The following is a 17,578-nucleotide window of genomic DNA, read 5'->3' as shown; positions in this document are numbered from 1 at the left end:
ATTTACCAGCTGCATGGTAAACCCCAGAAGGTGCCTCCCCAGCAGGTGTGGTTCAGAGACCCCCTTCCCCTGGAACTCAGAGGAGATGGGACAGCTGTGTGACAGTCAACTGGAAGGAGCCTGGGTCTCCAACACCACGGGAGTGGATACCAGCCCATCCAGATGACTCTGGACAGTTAGTTGAGCAAGAAAAGAACTAACTTGTTTCAGCTTCTGTTATTTGAAAGCTTTGTAACCTCAGTTGAACTTATATCCAATTAACACACAATTGGAAGCAAGAATTCACAGATGGTTCAGTGGTAAAGAATCCACCTGCAATGCAGGAGACGTGGGTTTGATCCCCTGCAGAAGGGAATGCAATCCACTCCAGTATTCTTGCCTGGGAAATCCCAGGGACAGAGGAGCCTGGTGGGCTACAGTCCACGAGGCCGCAAAGAATCAGACACGACTGAGTAACTAAAGAGCAATAACAAAGAAGCAAGAATGAGAACTGCAGAAAGGTAGGCAATGGCTAGGAAGGTTTTTTTCACCCCCTGAAAGTGAGTATGTTTCTGTAAACAATCTCTTTTTTTAAAGCAGATTCTATATGGCCAAACTTAATATTTAATATGTGATGACTAAATATTTAAAAACTTTGATTTGAAAGGGGAGCAGATTACTAGCCACCTGTGCCCATATTTCAGAGTCCAACTCTCATCATTAAAAAACAAAGTGTTTGTGATTTCCCTGGTGGCCCAGGGAAATGGTTAAGACTCTGCACTCCCGATTTAAGTCAATGGATGGCAAAACCAATACAATATTGTAAAGTAAAATAAATAAATCAATTAATTTAAAAAAAAAGACTCCTCACTTCCAATGCAGGGGGCCCAGGTTCCATCCCTGTTCAGGCAACTAGATCTCACACACCACAACTAAGACCAGCAAGGACAAAATAAATAAATAAAATAAAACTGCTTGTTGTATAAATGGGATGGATAAACAACAAGGTCCTACTGAATAGCATAAAACACTACAAACAATATTCTGTGATAAACCAAATGGAAAAGAATATGAAAAAAATACATAAATGGGTATAACTGAATCACTTTGCTGTAAAGCAGAAATTAACACAACATTGTAAATCAACTATTCTTCAATAAAATTAAGGGGGGAGAAAGAGTTTGCTGTTTGGAAATATTTTGTGTGGCAATATTACATAACCCTCAAGCATAAGAAAATGTGTGTGACATCATTAGTCATCAAGGAAATGAAAAAATAAAACCACAATACCATTAGATTACCACTACACATTCATTAGAAAAATTGGAAGCACTGACAATTCCAAGTGTTAGCAAGGACACAGAGCAACTGGAACTTTCATGCTTTCTTGGTGGGGGTGTTAAAATGATTCAATTACTTGGAAAAATTGTGTTCTCTACTAAAGCTCCACTCCTGGGTATATATTTGTGATGGTTAATTTTATGTGTTAACTTGAATAAGCCACAGTACCCAGATGTTTGGTCAAATACTATTCTAGATATTTCTCTGAAGGTTTTTTTTTTTTTTAAGATGAGATTGACATTTAAATCAGTAGATAATGCCAGCCTACCCTTCAGATTTTGGATTTACCAAGCTTCCACAATCAAATAAGCTGATCCTTAACTCATAATAGCTCCAAATCAGACATTCAACCCAAATGTCCACCAATCAGTTATGATATGGTCACCCAATGGAGGACTCCCGTGGTGTCTCAGACGGTAAAGAATCTGCCTGCAAGGCAGGAGACCTGGGTTCCATCCCTTGGTCAGGAAGATCCCCTGAAGAAAGAAATGGCAGCCCACTCTAGTATTCTTGTTTGGAGAATTCCATGGACAGAGGAGCCTGGCAGGCTACAGTCCATTGGCATTGCAAAGAGTCGGGCGTGACTAAGCGACTAAAACACCCAATGGAACGCTGCCACTCACCACAAGGATGAAACCCACAGATGTTACACTAAGCCAAAGAAGGCACACAAAATAGTGCATGGTATACAACTCCATTTATATGAATTCAGAAACACGCAAAACTAGTTTATGGTGTTAGGAGCCAGAATGATGTGTGGTTTGGATGGCACTAATCTTCAGGGAGAATGAGCACTAACTTTGAGGGAAATTTACGGGGTTGAGCTATTAGAAACATTCTCTCTCTCTTGATCTGGTGGTAACTGCAGAGGTCTGCATGAATAGGAAAACTCACAAAATCCACTTAAAGAGGAGTGCAGTTTACAGTATGTGCAGTATAGGCATAATAATGTATTTATAGATGTATAATACCTCGACAGCAGCAAAATTTATCCCTAAAATTAAAAAACAAAAAACAAAATACACATTTGGGCTTCCCTGGTGGCTCAGTGGTAAAGAATCCTCCTGCCAAAGCCAGAGACACAGGTTTGATCCCTGATCTGGGCAGATTCCACGTGCCAGGGAGCAATTCAGCCCATGCACCGCAGCTGCTGAGCCTGTGATCTAGAGCCTTCGAGACACAGCTACTGGGCCCTCACACCCTAGAGCCTATGCTTCACAACAAGAGAAGCCGCTGCAGTGAAAAGCCCACGTTCTGCCGCTAGAGAGTAGCCCCCACTCGCTGCAACTAAAGAAAAGCCCACACAGCAATGAAGACCCAAATTAAATTAAAATCAAATAAATAAATTAACTAATTTTCTTTAAAAAAAGTTGAGGTAAATTTTTCTTTTACCATTTTGCATATTGGTTTGCTTTCTAAGAAGCAATGATTCTCTGTGGTACTTGTGGTTCGCTGGCATGAGAACTCACCTCCTGAAATAGTCCTTTAATCACAAACATCTAAGTTGTCTTTTTGGAAATTGGCTTTTAGCTCACTTGCACTGTGCACAGACAACGGACTCTACAATTTCAATCCACTGGAATGCGCTGGCATTTCTATGGAATCAATTTTGATATAGGTTATACACGAATTAAAAAGAAAGTGTATTCTGGGACTTCCCTGGTGGTCCGGTGGTTAAGAATCCTCCTCACCATGCAGAGGACACAGGTTCAATCCCTAGTCGGGGAACTAAGATCCCAAACGCAGTAGGACTAAGCCCACACTCCTCAACTACTGAGCCAGCTCGTCACAACTAGAGAGTCCGTGTGCTGCAAGGAAAAATCCCGCATGTCGCAACTAAGAGCCAGCACAGCCAGATAAAGAAAGAAAAGTGTATTCTGTGGTTGTCTGACTTTTTCATGTTATTCTGCATTTTTTATCTGCCCGATCTATCAGTTACTAAGAGAAGCATGTTAAAATATCTGAATACAGACTGACAGAAAATATAAATGAAACAAGATTGGCAAATACACACACACACATGTAATGAGTTCAGCTTTGGGTATGTCTCATTGCAATTCCATCATGTTTTGCATTATCAAGTTTGAGGCCATGATATTAGACACATACAAACTTAGAATTTTTTTATTTCTGGATAAATATTGAGGCTTTTCACATTAACAAAATTCCCTCTATATATTTTTTTAAGTTTTTCATTTGTCATGTATTGACTTTCGGCTTCCAAGTGCTGTTGTCTTGATGTTGATGCAGCTACTTTCTTTCAGGTGGTACTTGCACAGCACGCCTTTTTCATCCTTTCACTTTCAACCTCTCCGCATCCTACGCTTGAAACATGTTCTTATACATAGAGTATAATTTAATGTTCTTTTGTTATTCTGACATCCTGTGTCTTTTAATTAGAACCTTTATGTCTGTTTACCTTTTTTGACCTAACCTTTTCCTTTTGAGATAGCATCTTGCAAAACTGGAGTGTGATGTCACACCCAGGATATTAACATTGATACAATCTAACCATCTTGTGTGCAGATTGCCCTGGTTTCAGCTGGACTCCTGTGTGCGTGTGTGTGTCTGTGTGTATGTGTGTGTGTCTAATTCTATGCAATTTTATCACCTGTGTAGTTTCACGCATCCACCACCACAGTCAGGACCCTGAACAGTTCCTCACCACACAATCTCTTACATCATCTTTATAACCACACCCACGTCTCTCCCCCCGATTCCCTACCACTTGCAATCCCCTCGCCTGTCCTTAATCTCTGGCAACCACAATCTGTCCTCTATTTCTATAATTTAGTCATGACAAGAATGTTATATAAATGGAATCAAACAGTATGTAAGCTTTTGGGATCAGCTTTTTTCCCCCACTCAGCACACTTCTCTGGATTCCAGATGCCCTGTGAATCAATAGTTCATTCCTCTTTTTAAAAATTAATTAATTAATTTGACTGCATTGGGTCTTAGTTGCCCCACCTGTGATCTTCAATCTTTTAGTTTCAGCATGAGGAGTCTTTTTTTTTTTTTTTTTTTTAGTTGCAGCATGTGGGATCTAGCTCCCCGTCCAGGGATCGAAATCTGCCCCCCACTCCTGCATTGGGAGTGTGGAGTCTTAGCTACTGGACCACTGCGGAAGTCCCAGTTCATTTCTTTTATTCCTGAGTTGTATTCCTTGGTATGTTTAACCACTTACCCACTGAAGGATATCTGTGTTAGTTTGGAGGATTCCCAGTGGCTTAGTGGTTAAGAATCCTCCCCGCAATGCACAGGACACAGGTTTGATCCCTGGGTTGGGAAGATCCCCTTGAGAAAAGAATGGCCACCCCCTCTAGTATTCCTGCCGGGAGAATCCTAGGGACAGAGGAGCCTGGAGGGCTTACAGTCCATAGGATTGCAAAAAGTCGGACACAACTGAAGCAATTTAGCACCCACACACACATGCACACCAACCATAAATTGTGAAAGTGAAAGTTGCTCAGTTGTGTCCAACTCTTTGTAACCCTCTGGACTATACAGTCCATGGAATTTTCCAGGCCAGAATACTGGACTGGGTAACCATTCCCTTCTCCAGAGGATCTTCCCAACCCAGGGATTGAACCCAGATCTCCCACACTGCAGGCAGATTCCTTACCGTCTGAACCACCAGGGAAAAGTGGGAAAATGAAAGAATGCCATTTGCAGCAACTTGGATGGACCTAGAGATCATCATACTAAGTGAAGTAGTCAGAAAGAAAAAGACAAATATACAATATCGTGTATATATGGAATCTTAAAAAAATGATACAAATGAACTTATTTACAAAGCAGAAACAGACTTACAAACATAGAAAACAAATACGTGGTTACCAAAGGAGAAAGGGGTGGGAGAAGTAAATTAGGAGTTTGGGATTAGCAGATACAAATTACTATGTATAAAATAAGACTCCACGTGACTGAGGACAACTCTGAGCTTTCACTCTAGAGCCCAGGCCCTGCAGCCAGAGAAGCCATCTCAGGGAGAAGCGTGTGCCCCACAAGTAGAGGGCAGTCCACAGGATGCAATGAAGACCACCCAAATTTAAAAAAAAAAAATAAAGAAAACATTTAGCTCAATGCCTGGCCCATAATATATGTTCAATAAATGGCTGAACACAATTTTTGTAAGAAGCCAGCTCTGCAGGTGTTTTCATCACCCTCACCTTCGGGGCTATCTCAACATCTTGAGACGGTGGCATCTCTTCTTTCACCATATGTTTTGCACAAATATGCAATTGAGCAAGAGGGGGAAAAAAAAACAACTGATGGTATGTTGACCTCTAGCAAAACTTGAAGTTCAACATTTTCAGCCAAGTCATCATTTGAGCACTTGGGTCTAGAATGAAACAAAGAAATATTACTACACTGAGATTTCCTCTCCAAGTAAAGCTTTTAAAATCAAGTTTTCTATTACTCAATTTTTAAAATCAACATGTTATGCAAGAATTAAAGCCATCATGTTCATGTATGATGAACATGGAAGAAACCAATATAATAATATAAAGCAATTATCCTTCCATTAAAAATAAATAAATAAATAAATAAATAAATAAATAAAATTTTTTAAAAGAATAAAAACCAAACAGATTGTTCAACAAATAGAAAAGCGATCTTTTCAGAGACAGCCCTCAATAAGTGATTCTTCTGTATTTTTAATTTTAAATGTAATTTTATTAATTTATTTTTAAATGCTTATTTTTATTTATTTGACTGCTCCAGGTCTCAGCTGCAGAGTGTGGGATCTAGTTCCCTAACCAGGGATCGAACCTGGGCCCCCTACATTGGGAGCGTGGAGTCTTAGCCACTTGGCCACTTAGCCTAGTCTTCTGTTTAAATAGTGTATTAGTCAGCGTTCTATCCAGAAACAGAACCAGTAGGGGAGACACAGATAAGAGTTTTTTTTTAATGATTTATTCGTTTATTTTCGGCTGCTCTGGGGCTTCTTTGCCGCGTGGGCTTTCTCTAGTCGTGGTGAGCGGGGGTTACTCTTCATTACGGCTTCTCATTGCAGTGGCTTCTCTTGTTGTGGAACACAGGCTCCAGGTGTGTGGCTCAGTAGTTGGGGCACATGGGCTTAGTTGCCGCACATCATGTGGGATCTTCCCTGACCAGGGATCAAACCTGTGTCCCCTGCATTGGCAGGCGGATTTTTAACCACTGGAGCACCCGGAAAGTCCCGAGCTGTTTTAGATGTATTGCCTTGTTTGGGTATGGTGATCAGGATCACAGAGCGAATGAGGGAAAGGGATGGGACCTGAAGTCAAGCTCATTAGCTGCTCTTCAATGTGAATGACCTGCATGGAAAAACTAGTCATTGGAATATGCATTGGGGTGTTGGGCCATGCTGGGTTTGCAACCAGGAATTGAGATAGATCATCAAAGGAAAGATTCCTGTTTGAAGAATGTGCCTTTATCCCGAGCACTAACCAGCTCTTGTGCCCAGTGATGTCAGAGAAGACACCAAACCTCAACCAAAGGAACCAGAAAACCTCTGGAAAGTAGCTCATGAAACCTCAGAGCACCTGCCTTGCTTTGTGAACCTGAAAAGTTGCTCCATGTCCATCCTACGCCAGGACCAGATGGTGCTGGCCTGGTTCCGATCCTGTATTAGTTATCTATTACTAACAAATGACCCCAAAGTTTATTCACTTAAAATAATAAACATGTATTATCTCCTTCTCTGGGTCAGAAATTTGGGAGTGGCTTGGCTGAGTTGTTGTTGCCCAGAGTCACTGTTTTAAATATAGGCTTTATTATTATTTAGGTCTGGCAAGGCCAACAGATCAAGAGGCATCTGCCACCAAAGAGATAGTTTCCCACAAATCCCAAGAGAACGGGGCACGCCATCCTGGGGTAGCGGTGGGGGGCGTCCACCCAAGGATGCACCAGGGGCGGTCAGGAGGCAGAGGGAGAAGGGAAGCTTTGGGCAGAGCCTCTGCTGTGGTTTCCATGGAAAGAAACACAAGGCAGGGTAAGCAGGCTGAGGATCGGTGAGTTTGGATCATTGCAGTGGGCTCTGGAGCATAGGAGCCATCTCTGGTTGTCTGGTACCTGGCCCTGGGGTGACTATGGCAGGTGTATGGCCAGAGTATAAGAGCCCACTGAGGGAGGTGGGACGTGGGCTCTGAATTGGTTGGTTTGCATTCGAAAGGCACACTGTCAGGCCAATTGTTTACCATCACTTTTGTTGTTGTTCAGTCACCAAGTTGTATCCAACTCTTTGCAACCCCATGGACTGCAGTACACCAGGCTCCTCTGTTCTCCACTATCACCCAGAGTTTAGTCATGTTCATGTCCACTGAGTCAGTGATACTATCTAACCATCTCACCCTCTGCTGCCCTCTTCTTTTGCCTTCAATCTTTTCCAGCATCAGAGTCTTTTCCAATAAGAATTAGTTAACCCTGCAGGGTCAGTCAGAGCATCAGAATACAGAAAATCAGAATTCCCTGGTGGTCCAGTGGCTAACATTCCACACTCCCAAAGCAGGGGGCCACGATTTGATCCCTGGTCAGGGAACTGGGTCCCACATGCTGCAACTAAGACCCAGCAAAGCCAAAAAAAACAAAACAAAATCAGAAACTAAAACACATGGTTAACATAGTCTCTCATGAGGTTTCAGTCAACATTGCAGCTGGGGCTGCAGCCATCTGAAGGCTCGACTGGGGCTGGAGGAGGCCCTCCAGATGGCTTGCTCACATGGGCAGTGATTTTGTGCTGCCTTGGCAAGAAGCCTCCGCTCCTTGTCACCTGAACCTCTCCCCAGGGCTGCTTGAGTATCTTCATGGCTGGCTGGCAACCCAAGAGAGGGAGCCTGGAGCAAGCCACAGACCTTCCACGACCTAGTCCCGGACAATCTGCACCATCTCTCCCACACCAGTGAGCTGGAAACAAGTCACTAAGTCTAGCCAAACGCAAGGGGTAGGAGATTGATTCCAAATTCTGATGGGGAAAATGGATCTGTGGACATATTTGAAAATTGTCACAGTCTCTTTCAGCTGAAATCACAGAAGCTCCACTCCAAACAAGAAGCGTGTATGAGGTCACATGAACAAATCAGAGGAAGGACACGGCCTCTGGGGGACTGGAATCATGGCTGAAAACTCTCTCTCACAAACACACACGCACACACACAGACACACACATGGGCTCAACTCTCTCAGCTATAACCAACCCCACAGTCTGCTCTGAAGTCACACCCTCACTGACTCTTTTTCTGCAAGGGCTGTGCTGGGTCTTCACTGTGGCGAGCAGGCTCAGACGTTGTGGCGCACAGGCTTAGTTGCCTGGTGGCATGTGGGATCTTAGTTCCCTGACCAGAGATTGAACCTGTGTCGCCTGCATTGGAAGGCAGATTCTTAACCCCTGGACCACCAGGGAAGTCCCCTCATGGACTTTTGTGAAGAAAAGAAAGCTCTGGTTGCAGAGAAAGCTCCTGGTGCCTGGCCAGCCCTGACCCAGCTGGGTCAGGGCAGGACTCTGATGGGCCCAGCTCCCTGCCAGGGCTCAGCCCTTGGACCACACTGTGCCCAGGGCTGGGGCTTGGGTTTGGGTCACATGTGTCTGGAGGGCAGAGCCTGCTGCCAGGAGGAGACAATGAGGGCTGGCAGAGTCAGAGGAAGAGAAGCCACAGACGTCACCAGGTTAGAGCTGAGCGACCAAGCCAGCTGTGTGTCTCAGTCTCCTGGGGCCTGATTTATGAGCCCAGTTCCCAGTTGTTTTATTTTTGGCATAAGAGGAAAAAGCTACAGCTTCAAACTCTCAAAATGGTAACTTTCCACTCTCGTTGTTGTTTACTCACTAGGTCATATCCGACTCTTTGTGACCCCACGGACTGTAGCCTACCAGGCTCCTCTGTCCATGGGATTTTCCAGGCGAGAATACCAGAGTGGGTTGCTATTTCCTCCTCCAGGGGATTTTCCTGACCCAGGGATGGAACCCACGTCTCCTGCATTGGCAGGTGGGTTCTTGGCCACTGAGCCACCAACTTTCCCCAGATGTGGCCTCATCAGTAGGTCTAGCCGGAGACTTAAACATACTGAGGCCAAATCTTTGAGAAACCACCATTTTCTCAAGGTTGATACACTTTTGAGCCAGAACCCAGCTGGGGATCAGCCAATGGATGAACTAAAAGCCTCCGTTTTATTTTCTCCCCTAGATGCTTCTCTTAAGATCAAGACTCAGGCAAGGAACCTGGAGGGACAGTAACCAGAGCTCGCGGGATCCTGGGCTATTTTCCTGACTTTGTGGAAAATCCCATCTGGAGATTGTATAGGCTCCCCACCCCACCCCGGTGGAAAGTCTTCCAAGAGGAAGATTTGGAGTTCAAGTTTTCCTGCCAAAAGCACTTTCTGGACAAACACAACAGTTCTTGAGGGTAAACGTCTCCATAGGGTCATGAGAGGCTCCTCCCAGTCGTTCGTGCTCACCCTGGTTTCATCTCCACATGTTTGCCGAGTTGGTTTCCAGCCTCTCGGCCTTGATAGCAAACCACAAAGCAGGCCAGTGGTTGAACATGACCTGTACTCCGGCTTCTAAAATTCCTGTGGCTCCCTTTTGATTGCAATCAGGATATTTAACATTTCACTAACATTAACATTGCAAATAACCACTCTGTTGAAGGCTAGATTCGTGCAGAGCACTTTTGAGAGCATTTGCTGGGGCTCTTTGGGAAAGAACGTAGGTTAGGCTGTCAGTCTGCCTGGGTGCAAATTCCAGCTCTGACCTCAGTTTTCTCATCTGTAAAATGGAAGTTTTAAGAGCCACTAAGTGTCTGGCACACAGAAGGTGCTTGGTAAACACTGTGGCTTTTTGTGACGTCAGGAAAGGAAACGGGCCCAGAGAGGGTAAGGGAAAGGCAGCCAGGGCTTCCAACCTCCAGGGCTGGGAAGAGTCTTCAGGTGGCTTCCCAAGCGGGCTCAGGGGGATGGGCTGGAGGTGGGGAGTGGGGCCCAAGCTAGAGCCTTCTGGGACCTTGACAGAGCCGGGAGAAGGCGGTGCAGGGCAGAGGCAAGCCTGGGAAGGGCTTCTGGAGCGGCGGCTGAGCAAGGCCCAGAGGCCGAGACCTGGACTCTAGGCCCCATAGCAGGCTGGGCTTCTACCTCCGAGGTCTGGGCTGACTCCCTGAACCCCTCACCCCCAACCTCCCTGGGCTAACACCCCAGGAAGGGAGACTCTCGAGTCCCAGAGCTGCCACCAGAGGGCTAATCCTTGCAGGAACTGGGATCAAGCCCTTTATTCGCCTCTTCTGACCCAACTGCAGCTGGTTGAGGACTGGGAGCACCCACAGGGACTGGCGTTTTGAGTCCGTAACTGCTTGTCCCTCCTCCCCAGCTGGAGAGCAAATCCAATCAACAGGCTTTAAATGTTCCAGTTCCACACACCACCACCTCCCCCTTTTTTCCCCTGCAACTCTTTATTTATTTTTGGTTGCACTGGGTCTTTGTTGCTGCACACGGGCTTTCTCTCATTGTCGAGGGTGGGATCTACTCTTCACTGCGGTCCACAGGCTTCTCACTGCCGTGGCTTCTCTTGTATCAGGGCACGGACTCTAGGTGTGTGGGCATCAGTAATTATGGCAGAGAGACATAGCTACTCCTCAGAATGTGGAGTCTTCCTGGACCAGGGATCGAACCCGTGTCCCCTTCATTTGTAGATGGATTCTTGTCCACTGTGCCACCAGGGAAGTTCCTGATCCAGTCTTTAAACTGGAACCAGTTCCACTTCCACCCCGACCCTGAAAGGCTGGAAGCCCAACCTGTTAGGGCTCCTGTCTCCATATAATTGAGTGGGGGAAGGGGTCACCAGAGTTACCAGCTCGCAGGGCACCTGGTAACTGCAGTCACCCTGGGCCAGGATGTAAAAAAATAGTGGTGCAAGCTGGGAGAGTTGTTACAAGCGCAGGCTCCGGGACCAGAGAGCCCAGGTTCGAATCCTGGCTTGTGGCATCTTAAAGGAGCTTATGGGCTTTCCTGGTGGCTCAGATGGTAAAGAATCTGCCTGCAAAGCAAGAGACCTGGGTTCGCTCCCTGGTTTCAAAAGATCCTCTGGAAAAGGAAATGGCGACCAACTCCAGTATTCGTGCCTGGAAAATCCCATGGATAGAGGAGGCTGGCAGGCTACAGTCTATGGGGTTGCAAAGAGTTGGACACAACTTAGTGACTAAACCACCACCACCACAGGGATTGATGCTTTTGAACCGTCGTGTTGGAGAAGACTCTTGAGAGTCCCTCAGACAGCAAGGAGATCCAACCGGTCAATCATGAAGGAAATCAAGCCTGAATATTCATTAGCAGGACTGATGCCGAAGCTGAAGCTCCAATACTTTGGCCACCTGATGAAAAGAACCGACTCACTGGAAAAGATCCTGACACTGGGAAAGATTGAGGGTGGGAGGAGAAGCGGGTGACAGAGTATGATATGGTTGGATGGCATCATCGACTCAACGGACATGAGTGTGAGCAAACTGGGAGATGGTGAAGGTCAGGGAAGCCTGGCGTCCTGCAGTCCACGGGGTTGAAAAGAGCTGGACACGACTGAGCAACAACAAAGGTGAGTCAGCAGCACCTCACCTGGGGCCAGGGGAGACAGAAACGAACTTGATCCGGTCTCTGACCTCACGGGGAGGGCTGGAGGGGAGACGACTGGGCGGCCAGACCCCACAGAGCAGAGAGGCAGAAGTGCCCAGGGCACCTGGCCGAAGAGGGGCAGGGAGGTGAGGGCTGAGGGGCGTGACTGTGGGGGGTGGCGGGGAAAGTGGGGGAGGCGAGGTGTGGGCGGGGAAGTGGGTCATCAGCCGGACAAAGGCGGGGAGGGGCAGGAGAGCTGGGCTACCTGGAGAGCAGAGAGCAGCTCTAAGGGTGAACCAGGCAGCTGGGGGTGGGGAATGTTCTGGAAACCAGAGAATTCTGATGTAGGAAGGCCCGGCAGGCTCATTATTCTGAGGACTCTGCCTGGAGAGCAGCGAGGAACCATGAGAGCTCTGTGCTGGGAATGCAGGCCTTCTGGAATTATCTGCCTGCACATTGTCTGAGGAGCACCAGGAGAGCCGGGACAGGCTGAGCAGTCACAGCCTTGCAGGAAGGAGAGTTGGGCTGGGACCGGACAGCTGGTGGCGTGCTCCCACAGTCGGGGGGAGGAGCTGACAGAGGCCCCAGGAGCTGGAGGAGAACATTGAACCACCCCCCACCCCCATCCCCAAGGAGCACGGCACGCCCAGAACTCCCAGGTCTGTCTTCAGCCACACACCTGGGCCCTGCTGGCCACCTGCCGCACTGCCTGGGGGTGACCGTGGGTGACACCCAAGAACGGGCAACACGGACACGCGTGTGAAACACTCGAGTGTGTGTCACTCCAAGTGACACGTGTGCACAGCACCGGAGGGTGCAGAGACCAGTCACCCTGCCTGTGTTGGGTGACGGAGCTCATCACACAGTGGTCAGGAACTGTGCGTCCCCTACACGCTGGCCCTTCTCTCCGATGGAGATGCTTCCCAGGTTGCCGCGGCCCTGGGAGGGTCAATCCCCTCCTGCAGGCAGCCCTCCAGGGTGGATCTTGGAGGTGTGGAATCTCATCTTCCTCTCTGGACTTGGAACTCCTCTTTGTGTCCTGGCAGCTCTGAGGGCATGGAGCTTTTTCAAGGCCCAGCCCAGCCCTCATCCTCTTTGAGACAGTCTGGGAAGGGCTGGGGCTCCCCAGCGGCCAGCCGGGCCCTCAGTAACCACAGCACAGCTTCCCTCTCACTGTGTTTATTTGTCTCAAGGGCAGTCCCTCTCCCAGGGGAGGCTGGGCTCATATTTTGCGGCTTCCAAAGATGGGCCGGTTCACATGCTCCGGGGAGGCCAGGAAGGCCTTGAGCTTGGGCCGGGCGCTGAGGCGGGCCACATAGGCCGAGAGCAGGGGGAAGGGGTCCAGGCAGCCGGGGACAAGCACCTGATGATTGAGCAGCAGGTCCAGAAGGTTGTAGTCGGCGAAGGAGATCTGCAGGGCAGGGGGCGGGAGAGCTTGAGTGGGATCAGGAGACAGGGCAGGCGTCTGGGGCATGCAGAACACTGGCTGCTCCAGGGAGCCAGTTCACAGGCCCTCTCTGGGCCTCAGTTTGCCCATCTGAGAAATGGGCCTCCGATGGCTGGACCCAGCGCTCACCTGGTCACCCACGATGAAGGCCTGGCCCCCCTGATTCTGGGATAGTAGGGTCTCAAAAGGCTTCAGGTGCGCCGGCAGCTCCTGAACATATTGGGCTTTGTCTGCCTCCTGCAAAAGGAAGTGATGCCCGTGGTGGTCTGTGGTGGGCCTGGCCCTGTGCGGTCTCCCCACCCCAGCCCTGAGCGCCAGCCTGGACGGCTTACACGCTTGTGGTGGATAAGGTGGCTGCAGCATCTGCGAAGGTCCTCCAGGCCATCGTTCACCATGTCCACCAGTGCTGCCTCCCGCTCATCTGCACCGTAGAGCCCTGCATCAGCGGCCGGGCGGAGGGTCACGTTCTGTCCGGGCTGGCATCCTGCCCACTCAGTGCTCCCCTCTCCCCCCAAACCTGAAGCCCTCAGGTCTGGGCACCCAGGTCCCCATGTGCTGGGGGATGCCCTCTGCCCAATTCTGCCACTCCCATCTCCACAAGCCCAAGGAACATACCAGCAGGAGCCCAGGCGCCTGGGTCTCACCGAAGTCAGGGTGGGCCTGGGCCTGGCTGCTCCCACTCCCCTTCCCTGACTTCCCTGATGTGGGATCCCCTTCCCACAAGCTAGCCAAAAAAGAGGCAGCCACCTCCCCAAGCCACATTCCTGCCACCTTTGAAACAAGGCCACGGGCCTGCTCATTGAGTGCCCCAGCTTTCCAGATTCAGGTGAGGCCCGGGCAGGAGGAGACCGGCCTTGCAGCTCCTGGTCACACCCACAGTGACTCTAGCCTACAGCAGCACGCACCATGTGGGGGCCAGTGACCACCTCTGAGCTGTCATCCAGGAAGCAATGAACCCAGGAGGGCTGCCGGCACAAGCCATGTGGCCCCTGCCCCTGGGGGGACTGGAGACCCCAGCTCTGTAACCTAGAGCCCTCCTAACCCAGGCCCTGCCCTTTCCCAAAGGGCCATCTGTCCCGTCCCCCAGCTGTAGGACCGGATCCCGGGACATCTGGGTGGGACCCTTCAGGTGCTTTCCTGGACTGGGCTGCCTTCAGCCTCGGGACTCACCAAAGGAGCGGCCCAGGTGTCGCAGGATGGCATTGGACTGGTACAGGGTGAGGTCTCCGTCCTGGAACTTGGGGAGCTGCCCGTACAGCTGGGGGTGGGGGGGGGTACGGTTTGGTGAGGGACACTGAGCTTAGGTGCCCCCTCCTCAAGGGCTGCCCCACCTGTCTGGGCGCCGTCACTCACGCAGGAGGCCTTGAGTGGACCCTGCAGCCAGCTCTCCTTGGTGACCACCTCCTCCTTCCAGCTCTGGCCCTGGTCGGCCAGCAGCATGCGCAGGGCCTCGCAGCGCCCTGGGGGAGGGGAGGACGGGGCAGTGGGGGTGGGCAGAGAGCCCAGCCTCGCAGCAGCCCCCTGGGGAAGTCAGGAGTGGATGGGAGCTGGATGCGGAGACAGGACACAGACTAGATTCTGAGCCCGCTGAGAAGATGAGCTGAGGATACAGAGTGGGCCCCCACAGCGTCTGGGCCAGGGGGACAGGGGTGGAGGCCCAGCCCACTTCGCCCCAGGAAGGAATAGAGCGCACCGCCCGCGGGCCCCCGCCCCGACAGCCGACTCCGCGGCGGGACCCGAGCCCGCGATCCCGCCCCGCCGCCCCGGGGTCCCGCCTCCGCCTCGGGCGCTGTCCAGTCTGCGCGTCCTGCCGGGGCCCTTCGCCCTCCTAAGGGAGCAGCGGCCGCACCTCGGGTCGGGAAGTAGACGATGGTGTAGGGCGGCACTAGGATAGGCAGACAGACAGGACGCTGCAGGAGGAAGGACCCCCAGGGACTGGCAGCCCGGCGCTCAGGCCGCCCGGAGAGCAGGGTGGCTCAGCCTGCGCCTCCACCCGCCCGGTCGAGACCCTACTCACTGGAGGCCTCGGCGGAGTTCAAGTGTGGCAGGAAGTGGGGAGGACCCGGAGGCCTTATATTTAAGGTCCTGCTCCACCCCGGCGCCCCACCCCGGGAATCCGCCGAGTCACGAGCGGGGTTGGGGCGAGGTGTGGGTGTGGTGAGGCCGGGCCGGTGGGGCCCACCGGGTCTCTGCAGCCCTGCACCCCACCTGCTGCTGCAGCGGTTTTACAAGAGGCTCCCACACTCAGCACGGAGCAGCCACTGCCGGCCTCCTCACCACACCTGAACACAGCATCCTCAGGGCCCCCAGAGGGCCAGGGCTGAGCGTCCCAGCACCAGCACACAGAGGTGCTCCCTAAATGCTTTTTGCTTGAATGAATGCAGTTTCAATAAACACCCATTTCTGCAGCCTCTCCTTGATAATAATAGCAAACCCTCAGGGACTGAGGGCTGCCGCTGAGAAATTTACACCTTTCACAACCCTGAGACTTGGTCCTGTTCAGATCCCATTTTACAGAGGAGGAAACTGAAGCACAGGGTGACGTTCCCAAGGTCAGAGCGTGAAGACGTCAGGTTGGCTTCGGGGCATCACTTTCAACCCTCACTCTTTCTTCTGCAGGGCCTTGTTATGTGACTACGTCTAAGGGCTCTGTGAAACAGGAGAGTGAAGAAGTTGGCTTAAAGCTTAACATTCAGAAAACTAAGATCATGGCATCTGGTCCCATCACTTCATGGGAAATAGATGGGGAAACAGTGGAAACAGTGTCAGACTTTTTATGGGGCTCCAAAATCACTGCAGATGATGATTGCAGCCATGAAATTAAAAGATGCTTACTCCTTGGAAGGAAAGTTATGACCAACCTAGACAGCATATTAAAAAGCAGAGACATTACTTTGCCAACAAAGGTCCGTCTAGTCAAGGCTATGGTTTTTCCAATGGTCATGTATGGACGTGAGAGTTGGACTGTGAAGAAAGCTGAGCGCCGAAAAATTGATGCTTTTGAACTGTGGTGTTGGAGAAGACTCTTGAGAGTCCCTTGGACTGCAAGGAGATCCAACCAGTCCATCCTAAAGGAGATCAGTCCTGGGTGTTCATTGGAAGGACTGATGCTGAAGCTGAAACTCCAATTTGTTGGCCACCTCATGTAAAGAGTTGACTCATTGGAAAAGACCCTGATGCTGGGAGGGACTGGGAGGGGGCAGGAGGAGGAGGACGACAGAGGATGAGATGGTTGGATGGCATCACCGACTCGATGGACATGAGTTTGAGTAAACTCCGGGAGTTGGTGACAGGGAGGACACCCTGGCGTGCTGCGATTCATGGGGTCGCAAAGAGTCGGACACGACTGAGTGACTGAACTGAATTGAAGGGCTCTGTGAGGGCTTCCCAGGTGGCTCAGTGGTAAAGAATCTCCCTGCCAATGCAGGAGACATGAATTCAATCCCAGGGACGGGAAGATCCCCGGGAGAAGGAAATGGCAACCCACTCTAGTATCCTTTGCCTAGGAAATCCCATGGACAGAAGTGCCTGGTGGGCTATAGTCCGTGGGGTTGCAAAGGGTCAGACATGAGTTAGTGACTAAGCAACAACAAAGTGCTCTTCAAATGCAGGCTGAGCCCAGGGATACGGCTGAATGGAAAGACAGATGAACTGGAGTGAGCACGACTTTCTGGACCTGGGAGGGCTGTGTCTTTCCAGGCGGGGCCTGTACCAGCCTCCCTATGGCCCCATGTGCACCCGCAGCCCGATTCTCCTGGCTGCCCCTTCCTGGTGCTGGGGGTGGCGGTGGGTGGGGTCCTCTTGGGAACTGGCACCTGACTGAGCCTGCTTTTCCCATCAGAACCACCAGAAAGAGGAAGCTGTCCTTCCGCAGGTGCAGAAGTACCTAGCGCAAGCGTGGGAAAACATCAGGCAAGCCCGATTAGGAGCATCCCTGAGCCTCATGGAGCCCACAGCTGCCTGGGTCTGGGAGGGGGTGGGCGAGGTGGCCCCAGAGCTGGGATCTATCCCTGACTCACAGCTGCAGGAACATCTGCCCAGCACTTAGCAGCTTACAAAGAGCTTTTGCATAAATGGTTTCATGTCATCTCTACCGCAGCCTGGGAGGAAGGGGGTCATGTTCCCATTATGCAGAAGAGGACACCAAGGCTCAGAAAGACTCGGTTACCCGCTCTGGCCTGGAGCACGCCTGCGCACCTTCTGTGCACAAGCATCACACACCTGGGAGCTTGGAGA

The 17,578-nt window shown here is 50.4% G+C and overlaps 1 protein-coding gene across 3 annotated transcripts; it reads right to left on the bottom strand.

Moving 5' to 3' along the window:
- Positions 1 to 11,677: 11,677 nt before the first annotated feature.
- On the bottom strand, positions 11,678 to 15,592 carry GSTP1 (glutathione S-transferase pi 1). 3 transcript variants are annotated; one of them, XM_070457735.1, is made up of 8 exons: positions 15,360 to 15,592; positions 15,192 to 15,227; positions 14,696 to 14,802; positions 14,513 to 14,600; positions 13,675 to 13,763; positions 13,472 to 13,579; positions 13,259 to 13,306; positions 11,678 to 12,019 (listed from the first exon to the last, which is right to left on the bottom strand). In XM_070457735.1, coding segments are annotated over exons 1-8 (687 nt in total). In that variant the 5' UTR covers positions 15,361 to 15,592; the 3' UTR covers positions 11,678 to 11,809. The 3 variants fall into 3 exon arrangements, with proteins under 3 accessions (XP_070313836.1, XP_070313837.1, XP_020743475.1); XM_070457736.1 differs by having other exon boundaries at positions 11,687 to 12,019; positions 13,675 to 13,778; positions 14,696 to 15,227; positions 15,360 to 15,551; XM_020887816.2 differs by lacking the exon at positions 11,678 to 12,019 and having other exon boundaries at positions 13,059 to 13,306; positions 13,675 to 13,778; positions 15,360 to 15,502.
- Positions 15,593 to 17,578: the final 1,986 nt, after the last annotated feature.

The sequence above is a fragment of the Odocoileus virginianus genome, chromosome 28 (genome assembly GCF_023699985.2).
Source record: "Odocoileus virginianus isolate 20LAN1187 ecotype Illinois chromosome 28, Ovbor_1.2, whole genome shotgun sequence".
Lineage (NCBI taxonomy): Eukaryota > Metazoa > Chordata > Mammalia > Artiodactyla > Cervidae > Odocoileus > Odocoileus virginianus.
Note: the sequence above shows the minus strand (reverse complement) of the source record. Positions and strands in the feature narration are given on the sequence as shown.